Source organism: Cetorhinus maximus, chromosome 7, assembly GCF_964194155.1.
Source record: "Cetorhinus maximus chromosome 7, sCetMax3.hap1.1, whole genome shotgun sequence".
Lineage (NCBI taxonomy): Eukaryota > Metazoa > Chordata > Chondrichthyes > Lamniformes > Cetorhinidae > Cetorhinus > Cetorhinus maximus.
The window spans coordinates 133,912,105-133,936,240 of record NC_135885.1 but is presented as its reverse complement, the minus strand read 5'-3'; the positions used below and the strand labels follow the sequence as shown (position 1 = coordinate 133,936,240).

Sequence of the window (24,136 nt, the reverse complement as noted above, 5' to 3'; positions counted from 1 at the left end):
ACCCTGACGTAAGGTTCCCGACACTTGTGGCAAAATTCAGTCCGCTCTATCTGTGGCACTGAAGATAAATGAGATATAGGAGAGAGAGGTAGGACAAACACAGAGCAGCTAATCCCTAACAAAAACAAAAATACCTGGAAAAACTCAGCAGGTCTGACAGCATCTGCGGAGAGGAATACAGTTAACGTTTCGAGTCCGAATGACTCTTCATCAGAACTAAGAAAAAATAGAAAAGAGGTGAAATATAAGCTGGTTTAAGGGGGGGTGGGACAGGTAAAGCTTGATAGAGGGCCAGTGATAGGTGGAGATTGCCAAAAGATGTCATAGACAAAAGGACAAAGAGGTGTTGACGGTGGTGATATTAGCTAAGGAATGTGCTAATGGTGACATTAAGGGTAGAAAGCAGGACGAGCAAGGTACAGATAGCCCTAGTGGGGGTGGGGTGGGGTGGGGGGAAGGGATCGAAATAGATTAAAAGGTAGAGATAAAACAATGAATGGAAATACATTTAAAAATAATGGAAATAGGTGGGAAAAGATGAATATATATAAATTATTGGAAAAAAAGGGGGACCGGAAAGGGGGTGGGGATGGAGGAGAGAGTTCATGATCTAAAGTTGTTGAACTCAATATTCAGTTCGGAAGGCTGTAAAGTGCCTAGTCAGAAGATGAGGTGCTGTTCCTCCAGTTTGTGTTGAGCTTCACTGGAACATTGCAACAGGCCAAGGACAGACATGTGGGCATGACAGCAGGGTGGAGTGTTGAAATGGCAAGCGACAGGGAGGTCTGGGTCATGCTTGCGGACAGACCGAAGGTGTTCTGCAAAGCGGTCACCCAGTCTGCGTTTGGTCTCTCCGATGTAGAGCTAATCCCTCCTGTTTTCGGATTCCTACCCAATGTGAAAGTGCTTTCATGACTAGTAGAAATTAATAATTTTGCTGGCCAGATGTTTCAAGCGGAATCAAACCACAAAGCATCATTTAAAATATAAACCTTTCCTTGGCCACAATAAAAATTGTTCCAAGGTGGAAGGTGACAGTGAAATGTTTTCTAAACTCTGTTTGAATCAATTTATTGCTTTTGGTAGGTCAGAACAAATAAAGTCGCCTGCTAGAATGTTCCTAATCTTACAGTATAATTCTTCTAACGCCTGAAAGTCATTGAATCATTCAAAATCGAAAATTATGAAAATAACAGGATCGGCTGAGGTCTTTTAGATGGGAAGTGTATAAGTAGAAAACCCTCCTACAGTGAAATTTGCCCCAATCTTTAACTTTTAATAAAGTACCCAACATATTTGAAATCTTGTTTTAAGCCAGGCTCCCAAGACTAAAGGAATCATTTACTCTGTTGCAATGGCATTCACTATTGCAGCTTTAAACGTAATTACTTTCAATTGAACGGATCCCACAGTACCGATGCTGAATTTATTTTTGCCCACTACAGTTGCAATGAATTGTGAAGACACAAGGTATAATTCTACAATATATAGAGTATTCTGCCCACCTATGCAGCTCAAGCAAAGCCATTTAGCCTCATACATACACTTGTTGTGACTAAGTTCCTCGCCAGGAAGCATGAGAGGGTCCTTGAGAGGATGCAATGGAGATTCGCTAAAATGGTTCCAGGGATGAGGGATTTAAGCTACAAGGTTAGATTATAGTAGCTGGTGTTGTTTTCCTTGAAGAAAAAGAGGTTAAGGGGAGAATTGATAGCGGTGTAGAAAATAATGACAGACGTTGGCTGTAAAGCACTTTGGGACATCTTGAGGCTGTGAAAGGTGCTATATAAATACAAGTCTGTCTTTCTTTCTATTGAAGGGACTGTCTCAGATTTTTCTGATGGCACTAAATCAGGAAGGGGGGGATTAGAGGGGATAATGAATTCTGACAAGTATTGTGACAGGTTGCAGATGGGCATAAATAAGCTAATAGGACGGGTGGTTAGGTGGAAGATGCAGTTCTGTGTAGAGAAGTGTGATAGAGACATTCATGACACAGGAGGATGACATTTGGCCCATTGAGTTCATGCCAGCTCCCCATGGGGCAATCCACAGTCAGTCCCACTCCCCCACTTGAGCCCTGCCGACCTGTGAGTTTATTTCCTTCAAGAGCCTAACAGCGCCTTCCAGGTCTTTATCACTCACTGCGTAAAATAGTTCTTCCTCACATTCCCTCTGCATAGCTGGCCCAAAATCTTAAATGCGTGTCCCCCTAGCCTTTGTACCATCAGCTTTTTGGAAGAGCTTTTCCTTGTCTACTTTATCTAAGCCTGCCATGATCTTGTGTGCCTTTACCAAATCTTCCCTCAATTTCCTTTCCTCCAAGGAGAACAACCCCAGTCTTTCTAACTTAACCTTGTAACTAAGCCAACCACCCCCTCCTCCCCCACCATCCCTGGAACCATTCTGCAAAATTTTTTTGGAAAACATTTTTGAAGTAAAAATACAATACAAATACAGAGATTATGAAAGGCAATAAAACTGGCATTCATAAAATACAAAGACAAGGAGATAAATTGAATGTGTACAGCACCATACGTTGCAACTATAGCACTGTGTACAGTTTGGGCTCCATTATAGAAAGGATATAAAAGCAACGTTAAAGGTGCAGTGCAGATTCACCATTATGCTAACAAGGATGAGAGGTCCCAGTTATGAAGGAAAGTTTTGAAAAACTTGGGCTTTTCTGCAGCGAAAGTGGAAAGGGTTACGAAATGACCTGATAGAGGCCCTCATTATTACGAGGGGTTACAATAAGGTCCTGTTCCCAAATCCATGTATAACAACTACTGTGGATGGTCTGCGAGCCTCAGACCCATGCGTAAACATCAAGGGGGGTGGGTACAGTTGGGCAGCCTGTTTCATACCACATCCAAAGTGTCTGGAAAATCTGGGAGGTTTTAAAAACGGGCTCCCAAATCACTGCGGAATGGACGCAGACCAATCACACTGTGTCCTTACCGGTATGATATGCAGCAGGGCAAAGTTCTGAAGCACAAGGGTAAATTTGAAAGGCCGAGCTGACAGGATTCCCCTGTCGAGGTAGATCTGAAAAGCTGCGCTGCAGACAGGCAACAGGGCTGGCTGTAAAATCTGCTTCGGCAGCAGCTTCTCTTCAGCCCTTACCCAGCCCGTCGTTTCAGGAAAATGATGGAAGAGCTGAACCAAAGCCGGCAGCAATAATCAGAGGTAAAAAGATCAGCCTACAGCTGTGAAATTATTTACGCTCATGCAATCCATCAAGAGGAACGGGTCCCAAAATGTAAAATACTGTGGGTCACGGATGGTCCTATTCAAATCTCACACTGGATCTGAAGCACGACCATATATCTCCTTTATATCTCCAGGCCAGTTAATCCTATTGAACAGTATTTCACAAAATGTGCCTAATAAATAACCCCATGGCTTCACCTAATGGACTCTGTCTTTTAAAAATGTTAGCCCCATGTATCACCCCGTGGCATTGCTCATCTTAAGGCAGACTTCCATTTTAACCCCATCGAGGCAGAGGGCATGTTTAACTACTGGACCTTATTATTCTGGCAAACTGCCGGGAGGTCAGCGGGAAGCAGCTGCTCAGCCATTAAGATCGGGCTGGTCAAGGGAACGTTCTCCAGTTCTAAGTGAAGCAGATACATTAGCCGGACAGAGTCTGGGAACTTTGTGCCAAGTAACCCACCTCCTGACTCCCCAAAGCCTGTCCACCATTTACAAGGCACAAGTCAGGAGTGTGATGGGATAACTCCCACTTGCCTGGAGGAGTGCAGCTCCAACAACACTCAAGAAGCTCAACACCATCCAGGATAAAGCAGCCCTCTTGATGCCCCACCACCCCACCCATCCACAACCTGAAAGATTCCACCAGTGGCACACAGTGACAACAGTGTGTACCATCTACAAAATGCACTGCAGCAACTCACCAAGGCTCCTTTGACACCACCTTCCAACCTGCGACCTCTACAATCTAGAAGGGCATGGGCTCCAAACTCATGGGAATACCACCATCTGTAAGTTTCCCTCCAAGCCACTCACCATCCTGAATTGGAAGTACATCGCTATTCCTTTGCTGTTGCTGGGTCAAATCCTGGAACTCCCTTCCTAACAGCACTGTGGGTGTACCTATGGCACATGGACTGCAGCGGTTCATGAAGGCAGCTCACCACCACCTTGTCAAGGGCAAGTAGGATTGGGCAATAAATGCCAGCTTAGCCAACAATGCCCACATCCCAAGAATGAATAAAAGAAAATAATCTGGGGGTAAGGGGTTAGGGGGCAGAGTCGGGATTATTTCGGTGCATCGTTTTCAATGTATAATCTAACCAGTTTTAGTGTGTTTTATGTCAACGGACAACAAATAGGCAAAGGATGAGTGTTATTTGTTTTAAGCTATGCCTTTCACTGTCTTAACACAAGGTTCATGTGCACTGCCTGAACTTTGATCATAATGCAGAACTGTTCAATTGGCCATCTGCTCCTGAAGTTAACTTTTGGAAAATAAATGACTAAATTGCAAAAAAGTTTGAAAATAAACATGCCATTATAAACCAGGAGCCTTTTGTTTTACATTGTAACCCTTATTTCCAATGAATTGGTGCTCAAGTATGGGGAGATTTCATCGAGGTGTTCCAAATTATGAGGGATTTTGATAAGGTAGGCGAGGTGAGGTGAAGCCACAGGCAAGAGGTCAGTGTCCAGAGGACACAGATTTAAGATAATCAGCAAGATAGCCAGGATGAGGAGAATATTTATTTTACACAACAAACTGCTATGATCTGGATTGCACTGCCTGAAAGGGTGGTGGAAGCAGATTCAATCAATAACGTCCAATTGGACATTGGATGTGTACATGAAAAGGAAATTGTAGGGCTATGGGGAAAGAACAGTGGGACTAATTGGATAGCTCTTTCAGAGAACTGGCATAGACACGAAGGGCTGAATGGCCTCCTTCTAAACCAGTACGAACTTCATCATGACTGCAAATGATGACGGCTGAATAGGTGATAGAATTTTACTGTGGCTCAGCCTGAGACTGAGTGCTGCCAGTCGGTTTTGTACGTCTTGTTCAGACCCCTCTGAGTCTTATAGAAAATTACAGTAATCTTTTTTGAAATCCTTCCATAGTTTTACGTCTCCTATTTCTGTAGCTGCTTCCAGCCCTATAACACACCCAAACGCCTTGTTCCTTTGACTCCATCCTCTTGTGCCTTCCCCTCTTCCTCTACCATTGGCAGTCAGGCCATCAGCTATCTATGTCCCAAAGGCTGGAACTTGGCCTCAATTCTTTCACCTCCCTGTCCTCCATTATGACGCTCCTTAAATCCAAGCCCTTTGACCAAGCTTTTTGTTTCTCCACACCCCCTTCTCGATCTCTCAGCCAGAATCCATTTCCCTTGTGCCTTAATGAAGCACCTTGGGACTTTTTTTTTAGGTTAAAGGCACTATCTAATTTCTCACTCTGGTTGTAGTAGTGGTAAAGGGAATCCATTAAACTGAGAAAAACACAAGATTCAGTGTTCTTCCACTGACCCACATGAACAGAGTAAATGTAGCTGCTGAGAATTTTCTTATGGGGGTGTGGCGAGTGGCCATTGAGTTCTTCCAAACGGCCTTCATCACTTGGGTGGAATATTGGCAGAAAGTCGATTTACCCAGTTTATTCGTCAGCCACCGAGGCAATTCCAGGAGAGAGAATTCCTGTCAAAGACCTTTAACATATAATCCAGTAAACCTACTCCTCATTAGCCAAAGGCAACCTCAGCAATAGAGTGACCTTCAAACAAATTGCTATTTCCCTCTAAGCTGCAGTGAAATGAGGAACCATAATACGATAGGATTAGTCATGTGGTGCAGCACTGCCACACATGGTTCAGCCGGGGTGTCTGAGATTCAGGAAGTCATTATTAAATTAATCTTCCTGAAACAGAAAATACTCCTGTACATATGCACTACTTAAACCTTCACATCAAAATAACATTGGTCCCCTCGCTGCTTATCACCTGAGCAATGAAGCCATTCTTGTATCAGGCTTGTATGCCTCTGATAAAGGCTCCAGATCTGTTGTAAGTTGACGTAACGCAAATGGAAGAGCTCTCTGCCCAGTGACACATCAGAAAACCAAGGTGATGCTGATGAACTGCTCAAGCTTCACCCTCACAGCTGCCCCCTGAACCCTGCAACATGACAGTCCTTCACATCACACTGCCATCTGGGAGCTCGGAAAGAGGCAGCCGACGTCTGCTGCCCTCCCTCTGCACCACCCTCTGCTGCAGGAAGTGAAATAGAATTGATTTCACTGGGTTGCCAAGTTCACGATGTGGATTACTCTGAATAATGGATGTCCTCCTTTTATTATCTTGCTCATTTATAATCTCCAGAGCCACAGTGAGCACAGTCACTTTGCTCCTGACAGTCTCATTATGTGCCTCTGCTGATAACCGCATGTGCCTGCCTGGGTGACACTGAGTCACAAGGCTGTGCTCACATTACCAGACCAATTTTTCATCTCATGCTGCTTTTCTCCTTGGCTGAATTTCACGATAGAGAAAAGAAAGCTGAGGAGCGTCCAAAGGAAACTGCGATTTCGGATCGTCTAAAGGTAATTGAGTTAGTGCAACTGTAGCCCACTGCTTTTGTCATTTTATATATCCTTCCAAAATTCCTGCAGATCATTACTGCCCAGGCTTCTTCCAGTAGCTCTTTTCTCCTTCTTCTTAGGCAGTCCCTAGGGATTAAGGATGACTTGGTTCCGTTCCAGTTCCATGGGTTCTGAGATGGCTCATAAGTCCAATGTGCGATCTCCAGACTCAGCCACATGTGGGGCAGGTGGTGCCTGCAGGGTCCGGCAGATAAGTTTTTTGGAGGTTTGTGCTCATGTTTTAACTTTGCCTCTGCACATTCCCATCAAAATCTCTCAATGTGTTTGGTATCTTCCCGAATGAGCCTTCTCCATTTTGGCCAGTGTCTCCCATGAGTTGGTGGGGATGTTTGATCTCTTCAGAGATGCTTTGAGAACATTCCTGAAGCATTTCCACTGTCATCCAGAGAGTCTCCTGCTATGAGATGAGTTCTGAGTAGAGCAGTTACTTCAAGAGTCTGGGGCCAGGCATGTGAATGACATGCCCTGCCCGGAGGAGCTGGTTTTGAGTAATTAGTAGCTTGATGCTAGGCAGGTTGGCTTGAGAGGACACTGATATTGGACTGCCTTCCTTGCCACAGGATTTGGAGGATCTTGTGAAGGCTGGTGGTACTTCTCCAAGCTTTGAGGTGCCTGCTGCGGATTGTCCAAGTCTCTGAAGCAGTTTGGAGTGCGGGGATCACTGCTGCCTGGTAAACCATGACCTTAAGAATCAGGTTTGAGACCCTGTCCTCAAAATACTCTTTTCCTCAGTCGGCTGAAGGCTGCACTGGTACATTGGAGGCAATGATGAATTCTCTCGTCTGAGTCTGCTTTCATTGAGAGGAGGCTCCCAAGATACAGAAAATGGTCCACATTTTCCAGGATCTCGTCACTGATTTTAATTGGCGGGGGCAGTGTTGTGCTGTGGGAGCTGGCTTGAAGAGGACCTTAGTTTTCCTGATGTTTAGTGAAAGGCCCATTATCTCATTTACTTCAGAGAAAGAGTCAACAATGATAATCTAACTTCTTTAGTGATGGTGTATCTGCAGATTTGATCTCTCTTGCCTTTGTGGTGCTTTAGTGCAACATGTATCAGTTTTTTAATAAGTAGTGAACAACAATTCACGTCTAATTTGAACGCAGAGCCACCTCTTTGTACTGACTGAGTTGAGAAGCACACTTACCACATTTTGAATTCATTTTTCTTCCTTTCCTTTTTTCCCCATTGCATCGCTCCTCAGTTAAAGGTGTAGGTGGGTGCTTAGATCCTGGGACCGTGTGCAAACTGTTCTGCAGCTGTCAATGGGGGACTGGCTGCAGCAGCATCCAGTTGATGTGTCATCTCTCGAGGCTCTGCTCACGTCCTGCAGCAGAGGGCGATGCAGGAGGAGGGCAGCAGACATCGGCTGCCTCTTCCCGTGAATGTTACCAGCACTTCCTCTGACGCAAGACGTCAAGATGTTTAGAGGTCATGGGGCCCAACTTGAACCATTTGTCCGGAGCAACCCAACGCACATTTCACTACGAGAGTTAGTTGTTTCTGAAATGATTCCAGGCTTTTAGGCTCCACCTGAAATGCTGGTGGTTGTCAGTGTGAAGATGCGCATGTTTTGTGAAGAAACGTAGCTATGATTCTGCATTCGCACTTCTTCACTACTCCATTTACATCTCTCTGCCACTACAGTCATACCCCTCTCTATCAAAAGCTCTAAACGAGTGTCTGTCTTCCGTCCATTCATCCAGAGCCGTAAGGTTTTCTATTTGCCTCAGTGTACATTCGCACTTGTTTGATTTTTCTTCGGTATCTACTCTGTAATTATCTGACTCATTCAGTCACAAAAATGATGAAGGACATTTCACCGTGAAACAACATACCCAGTGACACGGCCACCGTGAGATTTCCATGCAGCACTGCTGACCTTAACGAAGTTCGGCTATTTTTCAATGCCAAAGTTGTGCCGAATTATTACTTTAAAAAGACAAACTGCGCACGGAAATGAATAGATCTCATTTTTCAACTGGCGTCCTCACCTCACCATTGCCTGGGCTTTGTCCACATGAGACTGGAATCCCACACTCTCCTTCGACGACAAGCCTGTCGCAAGGCCTTGACGAGGGAGCAAATGGGGATTCACTAGGATGGTACCAGGGATGTGGGGCTTCAGTTATGGGAGAGACTGGAGAAGCTGGGACTGTTCATCTTGGAGCAAAGAGGGTTAAGAGGAAATCTGATAGAGGTGTTCAAAGTCATAAACAGTTTTGACAGTGTAAAAGTAAAGCTCTCTCTGGACTTGGCTGGAAAACTCTTGAATCCCACCTTCCATTGCCACTATCTCTTGCCACAACCACATGGAAAGTAAATGTGATTTTGGAATTAAGGACAAAAGACAGACGAGGAAACCCTGTCACTGGAAGAGTTCAAAATTGGCAAGGAGGAAGCGTTGACTAGACTGTCAGTACTTAAAGTTGACAAGGCACTGGGACTGGATGAGATACATCCAAGGATATTGAAGGAAGTGAGAATAGAAATGGCAGGGACACTGGCCATAATCTTTCAGTCTTCCCTAAACTCCGGGGAGGTGCCAGAGGACAGGAGAACTGCAAACGTTACGCCCTCGTTCAAAAAAAGTTGTAAGGATAAGCCCAGCAATTACAGAGCAGTCAGTTTAATTTCAGTGGTGGGCAAGATTCTAGAAACAATTATTCGGGATAGAATTAGTAGTCACATGGAAAAATATGGGTTGGTAAGGAAGAGCCAGCATGGATTTCTAAAGGGGAAATCGTGTTTAACTAACTTACTGGAGTTTTTTGAAGAGGTAACAGAAAAGGCCGATGAGGGTAATGCTGTTGATGTGGTGTACATGACTTTCAAAAGGCATTTGATACAGTGCCACACAACAAGCTGTGAGAAAAGTTATTGCTCATGGAATAAAAGGGACAATAGCAACATGGATACAAAATTGGCTGAGAAATAGGAAGCAGAGAGTAATGGTCAATGGATATTTTTCAGGCTGCAGGAAGGTTTGTCTGGGATTGGCATTGGGACCCTTGCTTTTCCTGATACATATTTAATGATCTAGATCTTGGTGTGCAGAGGGCAATTTCAAAGTTTGTGGATGATACCCAGCTTGGGAGTGTTGTGAACTGCAAGCAGGGTGGTGTGGAACTTCAAGAGGACATAGACAAATTGGTGGAGTGGGTAGATAGATAGTAGATGAAGTTCAATGCGGAGAAGTATGAAATGATGCATTTTGGTAGGAAGAAAATGGACAGACAATATAAAATAAGGGGTGAAATTTTGAAGGGGATTCAGGAGCACAAGGATCTGGTGTATACATGCATAGATCATTGAAAGTGGCAGGACAGGTAGAGAGAGCAGTTAATAAAGCATATAGTATCCTGGGCTTTATTAATCGAGGCATAGAGTGCAAGAGCAGGGAGGCTGAATTTATATAAAACACTTGTTAGACCTCAGCTAGAGTATTGTGTACAGTTCTGGGTACCACATTATAGGAAGGAGGTGAACACATTGGAGAGAGTGCAGAAGAGGTTTAAAAAATGGTCCCTGGGATGAGAAACTTCAGCTATGAGGATAGATTGGAGAGGCTCGGGCTGTTCTCTCCTTGGAGAGAAGAAGGCTAAGAGGAGATTTGATAGAAATGTTCAAAATCATGAGGGGGCTGGACAGAGTAGATAGAGAGAAGCTGTTCCCACTCGTAAAAGGATCAAAAACGAGAGGGCACAGGATTAAAATGATTTTCAAAAGAAGCAAATGTGACGTGAGGAAAAACCTTTTCACACAGCAAGGTGGTTTGGGTCTGGAATGCACTGCCTGGAAGTGTAGTGGAGGCAAAGTTAATCGAGGCATTCAAGAGGGTATTAGATGATTATTTGAATAGAAACAATGTGCAGGGGTACGGGGAAAAGGCAGGGCAATGACACTAGGTCACAATGCTCATTTGGAGGGCTGGTGTAGACATGATGGGCCGAATGGCCTCCTTCTGTACCATTAAAATTCTGTGATTCTGTGACACCATTATACAAATAGAAGATACATAATGAATAGACTGCCCAACGCCCAACCTTATAAAACTCATATCTATACAGTATGCAAATGATTGAGTATGCAATGAACTCAAGCTGACAACAGGATCTACAGACTTTAGTAGACCTTCCATTTTTATTCTGTAAATTAAGGAGCCCTGCATTTTCCAATGTACTGTAATTATTTGTATACTGAAATGTTCATAATTGTGCAATCCTTTTATTATATTGTACTTAATTTTAATGATTGTTATGAGTTATGATTACTTGTTTTATTACATCATGATAATTTGGCACTTGCACTCATGGTTGTTTTTCAATAAACAAATCGTCCGCCTGTCCATTCATCCATCCGGCCCTCCATCTATCTATCTATCTATCTATCTATGGAGAAACTGTTTTCTGTGGCAGAGGGGTTGGTAGCTGGAGGACACAGATTGAAGGTGATTGCCAAAAGAGTCAGCAGATACATGAGGAAACTTGTTCTATCAGGCAGCAACTTGTTGTGATCTGGAATGCAGTGGCTGAAATGGTGATGGAAGCAGATTCAATATGAACACTTGAAAGATAATGGGATAAATTCTTGAAGAAAAATATTTACAGGGAAGAGGCATGGGAGTGGGATTAATTTGATAGCTCTGTCGACCCCACAGACATGATGGACCAAATGGCCTGCTCTGTGCATGATTCTAATTTGTCATTGTTCACCCTCCACTCCCCCGCTGATTCCGCCAGGGCTGCCTCACTGCCCCTTATTAGGGTATCTGTGCTCTCTCGCTGCTGGGCCAGCCACAGAAGGTGTATCATTGTACGCTGCTGCCCTTCCACTCCCCACACCAACTGTACAATGCAGCCTCACTGCCAGAGTATTCTCTGGACACACGCAATGCTGCAGGACATTCATCACCATTGAGAATAAAAAATAAGCTGTTGATTCAGGTACAACTAGAGAACAAGAATAGGCCACGGGCAAAAAAATTCATAGGCAACATCTCGGATTAATTCATCAACATTAATATAATAAAAACATCCAGTGTATCAAAGCCAATCACATTGCCAGATGGCTAGGAAACATATTTCTGGGGGAAAAAAACTTAAACAGGGAGGTAAGTCACATAGGCCCGGATTTTCACCAAATTCGGTTGACTCAGGGGCCCTTTAAAAATGACGGGTGGGACCCGGCATTCCCGGCCACATTCCTGCTCTGGTCATTTTTGCCAGCGCAGGATAAGTGTGTGGCTATAGCCCACCCACAGGGCAGCATTCCTGCCCTTGTCAGCTCCATTATGGGGGTGGTTAGTTTAAGCGCCAGCCCTCCCCCCACCCCTCCCCCCCCCCACCCCTCCCCCACCCCTCCCTTCTCCAACCCCTTCCCCACCTCTGCAACTTTTGTGGATTTGGGCCCCTTCGGTAAGTATTTGTGGTTCATGGCATCTCATGCCCATAGCAGATATTGGGTGAGTGGCTATGGAGGATACATGAGGGCATGGAGGGGGCATTGGATCTATGAGGAGGCATAGGGCAATGAGCATGGGGTATGAGTGGGCATGGGGAATGGTTGGCGTGTGGGGAGGAGCGAGGGTTGAGGATTTGAGGGCCTTACATTCATCACTGAAATCAGGCCGAAGTCCCAAAAAACAGAGGTAAGCATTCTACCCCGCCAGCCTGGCCAAACGTCCACCTCCCCTGCCGCCCCCAGGCCTGCCTCTGGAGGCAGATCCAACTCCGCCTTGCCCCTCCACCATCTCCTCATAGGAGACACGTTTGCCACATCAGGAATTTTCCCGTCTCAACCTTCCCATCTTTTCCACGAAAATCCAGCCCATTGTCTCTCCAATACACCTCTTCCGACAGCACGGGGATATTGTGCTAGTTATTCTTTGGGAGCAACTTGACTGAAGAACAGAAGGAATAGGGGCAGAATTTGGCCACACAGCCCCTGAAGTCTGCTCTGCCACTCAATAGGACCATGGCTAATCTTCTACCTCAGCTTCACCTCCCTGCCCTACTCCCATATCCCTTGACTCCCTTAGTGTCCAGAAATCTATCAATCTCAGTCTCAAATATATATACTCAACAACTGAGAGAATCCACATCTGCAGTAGAGAATTCCAAAGGTCCCCAACCCTTTGAGTGAAGAAATTTCTCCTCGTCTCAGTTCTAAATAGCCAAACTATGTCATTCTCTGTCATCCTTTTCCTGAGGCCATGCTCCCAGCCAAGGAAAATAGTCTCTCAGCATCTAAGACATCCCTCTGTGTGAGGCTGCAATGTGATGTTGCAACTGGGGAGCCTTCCTGAGTGGCTCCATTCCAGCCAATGGACATGACAACTTCCAACGAGACTCTGCAGCTGCTTCAGATCCTGGGAAAGCACACTACTAGCTGGGTTGCAGAGTATCCGGCCTCCAGCACAGTTTTCCCAGGGCTCCCATGAGGCAGAATGGTGTTCAGGCCATTGAGAATTCCACTGCTGTCAAAACACCCCTTCAGGAGCGGTCTTAATCGACAACGCAATGCAATAGTTGTATAGATAGGTTGGAAAGTCAGGACTATTTTCTTTGGAGAACAGGAGGCTGAGAGGAGATTTGATAGAGGTATTAGAAATCCTGGTGGACCTGGACAGAGTGGATAGGGAAAAGCGTGAATGGAACCAGAACCAGAGGGCGCAGATTTAAGGTGTTTGGCAAAAGGAGCAATGGCGACATGAGAAAAACTTTTTCACGCAGCGAGTGGTTAGGATCTGGAAGGTACTGCCTGAGAGTGTGGTGGAGGCAGGTTCAAAGGGGGCCAACTGGGAATGAGATTGTTATCAGAAAAGGAGGAATTTGCAGGGTTACAGGGAGAAGGTGGGGGAATGGCACGAGGTGAATTGCTCATTCAGAGAACCAGTGCGATGGGCTGAATGGCCTCTTTCTGTGCTGTAACAATTCTGTGGTTCTGTCAGGGACAGCGGGTCAATCTCAAGTGGTTTCCAAAAGCTGAGATAATCAGTGTTTTTCTTTTGAACAAAACTTTGTATTTCTATTAGTTTCCCCCAAAAAACTTGGCCAGTACAGTAGACCTGTCAGCCCCTTTAAGTTAGTTAAATGAGGATGCACTATTATTACAGCTTTATATAAAACCTCATATATACACTCTGCAGTAAAAAAACATTTAGTTGAGTACTTTAATTGTTGAAACCACCTCTGGAATAAAATAAATTTTGATTCTCAAACTGTAGACACTGAAGTTGTGTAGGGCAAGGATCAGGTCACTTTGCCGAATGATTCATCCGGTGAAAGATTGGATAATGTGTAGCAATGGTCTCTCTAAACTGTGCAGCCACCCAGTAACCCAAAAGTCTCCACATTGACCTGTTTAAGTTACCATGTGTGCACGGCCACGCAACAGGATTTAAAACAGTGGCACACATTTAAATAAATCGCTCCCGCACTCCAAAACAAATTAAGAGGGAAGGTTGCTGTGGAGTAGATTTTCCGGTTGAAATTCTATGTCGAGAATCCAAGCTGGGAAAAGGTGATTGTTACAGGTCAACATTGTCTTGGGAATAGACTGACTGCATTGTAATTCAAAACAAAAACGTTGCTTATTAGAAACTAAACGACTCTCAGTACCTGCAATGACATCATGTCGGGCCTGTACTGCTTTCGGAAGCCGAGGTCGTACATCAGGAACTTCAGCATTTCGAAGGCCTGCTCTTCACTCGTGTGCAAAAGGAGGACGCCGGCAACAAAGCTAATGCCCTGGCAGTAGCCCACTTCCTTGTCCAGCAATGAGTAGGCTTTAAGGAGATTAAACAGTGAGAGTTGGCCAGCTCCCAACTGGGCCGAGAAATAGGCATGGGTGGGAAATGTTCTTCCTGTAAGAACATAAGAAAGAAGCAGGGTTATTTTTCTTTCCCGCTGTCTGAGCTGCTGAGTTTTACAGCATAATCTGTTCGTATTTTACTCTTGTTGTCATGGGAAAGGAATCAATTGCATGTCATACTTCTCACTGTAAATGGACAGTGATTATTATTGAGTGCCCCCTGGCAGTTGAAGGTGATATTAATTACTGGCAGAAGCAGAAGGGATTGAACTGGCATCAGGATATCCAAGGAGATTGATAGCAGCACCCCCCCCACCCCGCCCCGCCGCTTTAATTAAAGCAGCAGAGTGGTGCCTTTAGGAGTGTTCTCCTTGTGGAATTCAGCAGATTCCCGACACTGGAGACTATAATACTGTCAGCTCCCACTGCCCCTGAAACTTCACCCTCTGAAAATTAGGCTGAATGCCTCTTGCTTTATTCAACAGGTAGTAGATCCCAATCTCTTGCTCTGATGCCAGAGGATCATTCACAAATGCTGCGGTTGAAGGAGTCATCGGAACATTAGGGAGGCCATTCGGCCCCTCGGGCCTGCTCCACTTTTCAATTAGCTCGTGGGATGATCTTAACTCCATTTACCCAACTTTCCTCCCTACCCTTCAATCCCCTTACCTAATGCAAACCTATTGCGCTCAGTCTTGAAAGCTACAAATATTCACAGCACTCATAGGCTTCTGGGGGAAGAGAATTCCAGATTTCCATTATCTGCTGTGCAAAAATGTGCTTTCTGATTCTGTTCCTGAATGGCCGAGTTCAACTTTTACAATAATGTAGCCAAAACTCCCGACAGCCGGGTGGTGAAGGATAGAATACTAGAGCCCAGTCTACATTCGCGTATAAGCTTTTGTTTACAGAGGCACGCATTGTAAACCGTGCACACTGCCTGCTTCTATATGAGCACAGTTGAGTTCCAATTAATACTCACAATCTGAAGGTCCCGTGCACAATTGATATATGATGACCAAATGTCCTTGATTTCCTTGCCAGAGGAAATTGTATCTCTGTATCTATGCTATTAAGTCTTTTTAACATTTTATGCCCCTTGATCAGTTTGTTCCTCATTCTCCTGTACTCAAGAGAATCTAAGCCAAATGCATGAAACCCACCACCAGAATTTAAAGCTGTAAGTCGCTCTGAATCAGCAGTACATGTCCTGGCAGGCTGGCCCAGTACAGCTACCGAGACCCATCAGAGTAGAACTGGAGGCATCAGACTGGCCTAAGATTGATTGTATGAGCATTTGTTGCGAGCAGTGATTCTTACATGGTACCACCGCCACTATACCGCATTATAAGCAACCGTGGATCAGGCTGAAGGCTGTGGGTTCAAGTCCAAAGACCTGAGCACAAAGTCTTAACTGGCACTTCAATGCAGTACTGAGGGAGTGCTGCACTGTCAGAGGTTAAACCAGGGCCCCGCCTTTCCCTCAGGTGGTCAGGAAGGGAACTCTTGGCACTATTTCAAAGAAAAGCAGGGGAGTTCTTCCCAGTGTCCTGGTCAATATTCATCCCTCAGCCAACATTGCTAAAACACATTACCTGGTCACGTATCTCACTGTCCTCTGTGGGAGTTTGCTGTGCACAAATTGGTTGACACTTTTTCTACATTACAGTAGTGGCTACACTTCGGACTACACTATGGGATGTAGTGCAGTCATGAGCAACTTTCTTTCCTTTTTAGTAAAGCAGCGGGGTATTAAAGGTCCCATGGCTGAACTCAAGGACGCACGGCATTTGAATATAACTTGCCTTTATATAGTGCCTTCAATGCAGTAAAACAACCCAAGGTGCTTCACAGGGGTGTTATCTTATCAAAATTCGGTACCGAGCCACATAAGGAGTTATTAGGGCAGATGACTTAAAGCTTGGTCAAAGAGTTGAGTTTCAAGGAGTGTTTTAAAGGAGAAGGCAAGGTAGAGAGGAGAGGTTTAGGGAGGGAATTTCAGAGCTTGGGGCCTAGGCAATGGAGGCAAGGCCGCCATTGGTGGAGTGGAGATGCTCAAGGGACCAGGATTTGAGGAGCACAGATATCTCGGGGCTGGAGGGGATTACAGAGATAGGGAGGGGCGAGGCCATGGAGGGATTTGAAAACATAGATGAGGGTTTTTTTTCACATGTCCACAAGGGAATGTGTTGGGACAGTCCAGCAGTAAGAAAAGGCAGTAGCAATGAAGAGAATGTTATGTATTATCCAGGAAGATAGAATGAGAAAACAAAAGCCAGAAGGGTGAAAATGTACACTTAAACCGACACAGGAGAAAAAAACTTAAAGCACATTAGTCTGAGAAAAAGAAATGGGAGACAAAAAATAGCTGGGATAAAAAAGCCAGTATAAAATAATTACACTGGGGAAGAAAGATACAAGAGTCAGAGACAAGATAAGTAAAGTGAAAGCAAGAGGGAACTGAGGGAATTAACCAAGAGGACAAGTTTGCAACTGCAGTTGTTCCAGACTGTTACAAAATTAGAGTAGAATGTGCAACATCACCATCTGCTGGCCACAAAACCCTACTACATAGGGGAAAAAAATCTTTGCTCTGGCCTAAATTACACTTTATTTTAACAAAGAAATAGAGTCAATTAACGAGCAGGGTAAACTAATTGATTATATATTTTTTTCAACCTCTCTAGCTTCTCCTTTAAAATGTTCCTTAAAATCTATCTCTTTGACCAGGTTTCGATCATTAGTCTCACGATTTCCTTGTGACTCGGTGTCAAATATTGATTGATAATGCCCATGAGAAGCACCTTGGGGCATTAATTACTTTAAAAGTGCTGTACAAATGTAAGTTATTGTTGTTCTGATCCCTAAATGACAGATGATAAACCAACAAATCCTACCGCTAAGTAATGCACAGTTAAGGGCCACAGTTCTTTTGACTTTTATATACTCAAAGTAACTTAAAAAGTACTCTTACCAAGATCCACCAGGATAGCGTGTTGCTGAGTGGTCAGCTGTTTCAATAGCTCTTTGTATGAAATGTCAGCCGGTTGCTGTTTCTCCGGTAACCGGTGTCTCAAGCGGTACTGCTCGGCTAAGAATTGCCAGACCTCTCCTCTCCGGGCCTTTGGTACACCTGTCACACAAAGGCAACCTCTTTAAAAGCAGATCATAGCACGCGCTACAACGTGCTCTTCCAACTCCGCACCGCCAATTTACCCAATTACAAACAACACGAAGTCTCTTTTTCATGACAGAAGAATTAATAAATGGAAAACACTTGCATTTATATAGCACCTTTCATGACCACTGGACATCCCAAACTGCTTTACAGCCAATAAAGCACTTTGGAAGTGCAGTCACTGGTGCAACGTAGCAGACAACTTGCCCACAACAAGAAATTTGATACTGACCAGATAATTATTTCTTATTTTAATTGAGAGATAAATATTGGCCAGGACACCAGGGTTAACTTCCCTATTCTCCTTTGAGCTAGCACCATGGCATCTTTTATGACCACCTGAGAAGGCAGACAGGGTTTTGGCTTAGCATCTTATCAGAAAGACAGCCCTCTGACAGCATAGTACACCCTCAGTGCAGAATATCAGCATTGAGTTTCATACCCAAGTCCTGGAGTGAGACTTACATACAACCTTCTGAATCAAGGACAAGAGGTGCTACCTATTGAGCCACAGCTGGATGCAGCGATAGGGTGGGATGAAGTCGGGCGGAAGAAGGCTCATGTGGAGCATGAACCCTTTAGGCCGAATGGCTTATTTTTGTGCTGCACACTCTTTTTGACATTCTGGATTTCAACATAAGGTTGGGAGGTGATCTTATTGATCCTGAGGGTACTTGACAGGGTGGATGCTGAAAGGATGTTTGCCCTGTGTGTGAGAGACCAGAACTAGGGGACACTGGTTAAAAATAAGGGGTCTCCCATTTAAGACAGAGATGAGAAGATTTTTTTTTTCTCTCAGTGGGTCGTGGATCTTTGGAACTCTTCCCCAGAGAGCAAGCGAGGCAGGGTCAATGAATATTTTTAAGGCAGGGTTATATAGCTTCTTGACTAACAAGGGAGTCAAAGGTTAACAGGGATAGGCGGAATGTGGGGTTGAGGTCACAATCAGATCAGTTATGATCTTATTGAATGGTGCAGTAGGCTCAAGGGGCCGAATGGCCTACTCCTAATTCGAATGTTTGTATAGGAAAAACCTTCCAGGGTTTAATTCTTCAAATTAAATTAAATCAATTTTAATTTTTGTTTTCTTTTTTAATTAAGCATTTTTTCCACTAATTTCCTCCCTTTACAATTCCACGGATATTTTTGTATTAACGCCGACAGCTGAGGGGAGGCAGACGAGCTAGGATGAGTCCGATGCTGAGGTGAACCAAGTTAATACTGTAATCAAGCACTGACCTTGACTGAGAGCAGTGTGAACCTTCTCCATGTCAACTTTCACCTTTGCCCGTCCTGGAGTGGTCAGCATCTTATCCCAAACTGCAGAAACTTCCTTTTGGCAAAGCACAAATTCTTCATAGTCCAGTTTCACTTTTCTGGTCTGAAGCTCGTCCCTGCTTGCTGCAAATTTATATTTAGAAAATCCCTCTGGTTAGTAATTCTGGGACCGTATATCAGCACAATATTCAGACAGGGCGAGGGAGGGAGGGGCAATTCTAACCTGACCTTTTGTCTGGGAAACACGCGCGATCGGATAGGACATTGATGTTACAACTCGCCCATTATTACTTCCGGACTTCAATGGAGAGTAAAATCAGGTGGCCATAAAGCTGACATTGCACCCAACTCTGTCAGTTTCCCATTTGGCAGCATAGGTTAAATTCTCCCCCATTGGGCAGGGTGTAAAATCAGTGTCCTGTCTGATCACATGGGTTTCCCGCCAGTGCACTGCGGTAAGACTTTTCCCTGATTGTCTCGTCCTCTCCCTCTCTCGTGCAATGACAACAGAGCCAGACCTGATCAGATATGCTCACTTGGTAAACATAAGGCTGCCACCACCTGCCTTCTATCCTTTATGCCTGCTGAGGGCATCACAGCTCCCAATCGCAGCTCACCACATTGCCAGTCTTCCTGCGTGGGCCTGGGCAATGATCGGCAGCCAACTTTTGACCTGTTTTTCCCTCCCTCACTTCTCTTTCTTCTGGCTGGTGTAGATGGAGATCGACAGCTATAATTTCACATTCAGATGGTTAAGCCAGACAATTGGGTCAGGAGTAACAGGTTGGATTACTGTGTAGCAGTGACACAAGCATCGAGTTGTTAAAGGCTTGCATTTATACAGTGCCTTTCATGACCACCTGACAGCTCAACGCATTTTATAGCCAGTGAAGTACTTTTGAAGTGTAATCAGTGTTGTAATGTAGGAAACACAGGAGTCAATTTGTGCACAGCAAACCCCCACAAACAGCAATGAATAATGACCAAATAACCTATCTCGAGAATAAATATTGGCCAACACACTAAGGATAACTCCTTTTCTCTTTGAAATAGTGCCACTGGATCTTTTATGTCCACCTGAAAGGGCAGACGGGGCCTCAGTTTAATGTTCATCTGAAAGACTGTTTTGAATACGAAGTTTATAAGGTTGTTATATTTTAGGGCTCCCTTTGATTTGAGACAAAATACGGAGTAGTGAAGGGGGATCATGTGACTTGCTCCAAATTCTACCCGACAATAAGTCTGGGTGGCTTGGTTGTTATGGAGGTAAGGGGAGCCCAGGCTGACTTAACTAGGAAGGTGCTAGATGTTAATGCCTGTAGGCAATGGCAAGAGCAGCTGTGCTCATTGTGGAAGACTGTAGTCTTGAAGGCTCATAGTGAGATGTTAGGAATGTCAGACTTTCTATATGGGTTATACTTTAAAATGCCTGCTTAATTCCAAGATAAAATGGAGTTGGGGGTCTAGAAGATAGCTAATTAGCATTTCTACCCAGATACAAGGTCCATGTGATCATAAAGACGGGATTTAGGAAGGGAAAAGGCAATTGAAAGCCACTGTGATGTTGAGTTGCAGTTTTTCTAGCTGTATCACTGAAACTCACAGACACAAAGCAGTCTGCAGCCATCTGAGAGACAGAGAGCAGGACTTAGAGGCAGCCAGTCCTGCAGCTGAAGCAGAGAAAATGCAGAGTTTATTGTTCACCACACGAAATACAGGTGGAAGCCTGTGCTCAGATTGAAGATTCTGAGTTTCTGAGGATTAAAAGGAGGCTGGAAGATTCGCCTAGCTTGGGCTAGAGGGAAGGAATCTCCCAGTATAACCCTCATCGTGAAAGTCAGTTTTGGGATTAGAAGTTTTCTGGCTGAGAAGGGCAAAAGGAAGCAAACCATTGGGAGTTGGGAATAATTTAGGATTGTATCCTGGAGAATGAAGTGTCCACTTAAGGGACAGGATAAAGTATAACCAGAGCGAAAATTTTTCGGTTGCGTTAAAAACTAAATGGGGAATTCCTTGCATTATAGACAGGAGGGGATCCATTCAAACAGCACCCAGAAAGGTTTCCTCTCACCACCCAGAAAGACATTTTGATTTGTTTCCTTTTTTTAATAAGCAGTTGCGTATTTCCCAACCCTTCAGTGTTTTGTGTGATCCAATTCCTACTAATAACCCTGCAGCAAACTCAAAGTAGGATGAAGGCAACACGGTTAGTTTATTGCACACATTCAAAAACCACTAAAAGGAGGGTCCGCAAACTCCCCCTCCACACGCATACAGTAAAGAGAGGAATAGGGAAAAGAAAGGGTTTACAGTACTGAGAACACAGAAAAAATGAATATTGTTTCATGTGAGGTCCAGAGTCCAGAGTCAAAGACCCATGAGGAATTCCTCCATGGAGATTGGCAAGCTGAATAGCGGCGGCGTAAGATTTGTTTTTCTGGTGGTGTTGACTTCAGAAGATGAAATAGGCACTCAGAGATGAATCAGTTTGTCGGTGATGGTACAGAACTTTCAGCAGAGGCAGGATAGGTGGGCCCACTTGTCCAGCCAGGCCACAGCTCCTTCTGTGTGGCCTGCTAGTCAGATGTTAAAGCAGCAAACTGGCTTGCAGCTCAGAAAGACAATATTAACGTGTTCAACATGCCAGAGTCTTAGGTCATACGACCTGACCTCTCCACAAGGTCTTCAACAAAGGATGTTTACCCAGTGCCTGGAATTCAGCTTGGTCTTCAGGATTACTAATGTCCCCACCATTATGGGTAAAAAGGAACGATTAAGAAGCTATTGTCTTAGTAGACTTTCTGACTCTGTTGGCTAAGCCTGGTCTATCAAATGCCAATGGCCTTCTTGTAGCTCCCTTTGGAGTTGGGCTGTGCAGTCCCCAGGTGGTCTGTTAGTAAATCCTCAGGAATAAAGAGATGTGACATTTTTGACACTGCATTGTGGCTTCTTTTGTCCTGGTGAGTGACAGACAATAACTCACAGACATAGGGTCAGCCAGCTTATTGGTCTTTGTCAGCCAAAAGGTTGGTGAAAATTAAGAAATAGCCACGAGGATATATTTCATTAAAAAAATATACAGTTTTAGGTTCTGTTCCATCACGCTTGTTGGTAGTTTACAGCATAAGTTACCTAGTGAATAGCGTTTAGAAAATGTTGCTTTTAGTTTGTTTGTTACAGTAAATGTCTTAAAACTTAAAATCATGTCGAATGATCCTTTCAGTCAGTCACTGGAAATTCAAATATTGTGGAAGCGTGTCTCGAGAGAGAGAGGACCTTCCCTTGATTGCCTTGTAACAGTTAACAAAGATTCATTTGAAGGTAATAGCAGAGAAGTTGGAAATAGATTAAAAGTGGGTGCTAGAAAGGCAGCAATTGTTGAAATAATGACTCAACATCTAAACCTTGAGGAAGAAAAGAGTCATCTCAATAGCACACGGGTCAGTTGCAAATAAAACAACTTTAATTGGAAAAAGAAATTTAAAAAAACTTGAACTCGAAAGAGAATAACAAAGAGAAATGTGAAACTTGAATTGCGAGTTTCAAGGAGTAAAAGAAAAGGAAAGCCTTTAATTGCAGAGAGAGAAGCCAGGAAACTTGACAAAGACTTTGATTACGTGACCAGGGAGTAACAGGGAGATTTGATGATGAGTCAGCTTTAACCCCTCATTTTGATTTGGGAAGGAATATTCGCTTAGCGCCTAAATTGAGTGAGGAAGCATTGAGAACGGTATAACAGTCATCAACGCACGTGATGCCAGGTTACTTGAGTTTAGGTTACAATAAACCAACATTACATGGTGACAGCCTGAGGAGACACGATTACTTTACTGCTCAGAACAACAAAATCCATGCAGGGATTATTATATACTTGGACCATGATGGCTTGAACTGTCTACCTGACCCTCAGGTCCCAGCATAAGAATTAAACGGAGCATCCTGTATCATATAAATATAAATATCGCATTTATATATTCCAGCAGTCCGTTTGCCACACGCCAAATCCAGGAAAGGCTATCAGGGCAGACTGAACAGGCTGAGCCTCTTTTGTCTAGGAAAGAGACTGGGGATGACCTGTTGGGGGTCTTGAAAATTATGAAGGAGTTTGATAGGGTTGATGCAGAGAAAATGTTTCTGTTTGTGGGGGATTCCAAAACTAGGGTCTGTATTTCGCTAACTTGCTTCGGATCCTCGATGTCTGGATGAAACCCACGTCCCGAGCTCGCACTTACTGGCAGTGGGACTGGTTAGGTGGTTTTACCATCCATGGCCTTCTAATTGGCCACAACTAGGCCTACTGATCAGTTAAGGACATCGGGCCAGCTCCTAATTCTGCTAGTCCAGTCAGAAAGCTAGCAGCTGTGAAACCCCAGCAGTGTCAGTGGGAGAGGTGGGTGCTGCTGAAGCAGGTAGGAGACCTCAGGATGCCACAAAAATAAAGTTCCCTTGGACAGGCAATTACACTTTAAAATCCAGGGGTCTGAGGTCGACAAGTTGGAGGGGCAACTCCTAAGGGCGGGGCATCGTCAGGGTCGTGGGGGCTGCCTTTCGTCCATGAGGGCCACCTCTTTGAGTCATGGAGACTCCAGCTTCAACGGACTCCGGGCTGCTGCAGGAGGGCCACCTCCATGGTGCTGGCAGTCCCCTCAGGCTGGAGGGTCTGTTTTGCTGTTGGCAAAATGCTGACGGTCCCATAAAATGGCCCTTAATAGTATGAAAACCAGCAGCCTGCCTCCTTGGAGTGGGGAGCCACTCTGGCTCAAAGGTTCGACTGGGAAACCTCCCTGGTGACGGGATGCCGGTAGAAGCCTTCCCAACACAGCTCCTGCTATTTTACCACCCCCTCCACCTCTGTTCCCACCTCCACGGAGCCAGTAAAATTCTGCCCTGAGAGTTGGAAATATAAGATAGCCGCTAATAAATCCACTAAGGAGTTCAGGAGAAACGTCTTTAACCAGAGAGTGGTGAGAACGTGGAACTTGCTACCTCAAGGAGTAGTATAGATGCATTTCAGAGGCAGCTACCTATGTACATGAAGGAGAAAGGAATAAAGAGCGATTCTGAAAGGGTTAGATGAGGCAAAGTGGGAAGAGATTTGTGTAGAACATGAAACCCAGCACAGGCCAGTTGGGCTGAAAGGCCTGGTTCTGTGCTGTAAATTCTATGTAAAGTCACATCTTCCCAAAAATGATAAAGCTATCTAACGTAGAAG

The 24,136-nt window shown here is 44.5% G+C and overlaps 1 protein-coding gene across 6 annotated transcripts in view; it reads right to left on the bottom strand.

Annotated features, from left to right (window-relative positions):
* Nucleotides 1-24,136, bottom strand: part of tbc1d4 (TBC1 domain family, member 4) — a 264,165-nt gene that overhangs the window by 17,913 nt on the left and 222,116 nt on the right. For all 6 annotated transcript variants that reach the window (XM_078545970.1, XM_078545971.1, XM_078545972.1 and 3 more), the window contains 3 exons: nucleotides 18,886-19,047; nucleotides 17,443-17,601; nucleotides 14,276-14,520 (listed from right to left, as the gene is read on the bottom strand). In XM_078545970.1, coding sequence (XP_078402096.1) covers nucleotides 14,276-14,520; nucleotides 17,443-17,601; nucleotides 18,886-19,047 — 566 coding nt within the window. The remainder of the gene's footprint in view (nucleotides 1-14,275; nucleotides 14,521-17,442; nucleotides 17,602-18,885; nucleotides 19,048-24,136) is intronic.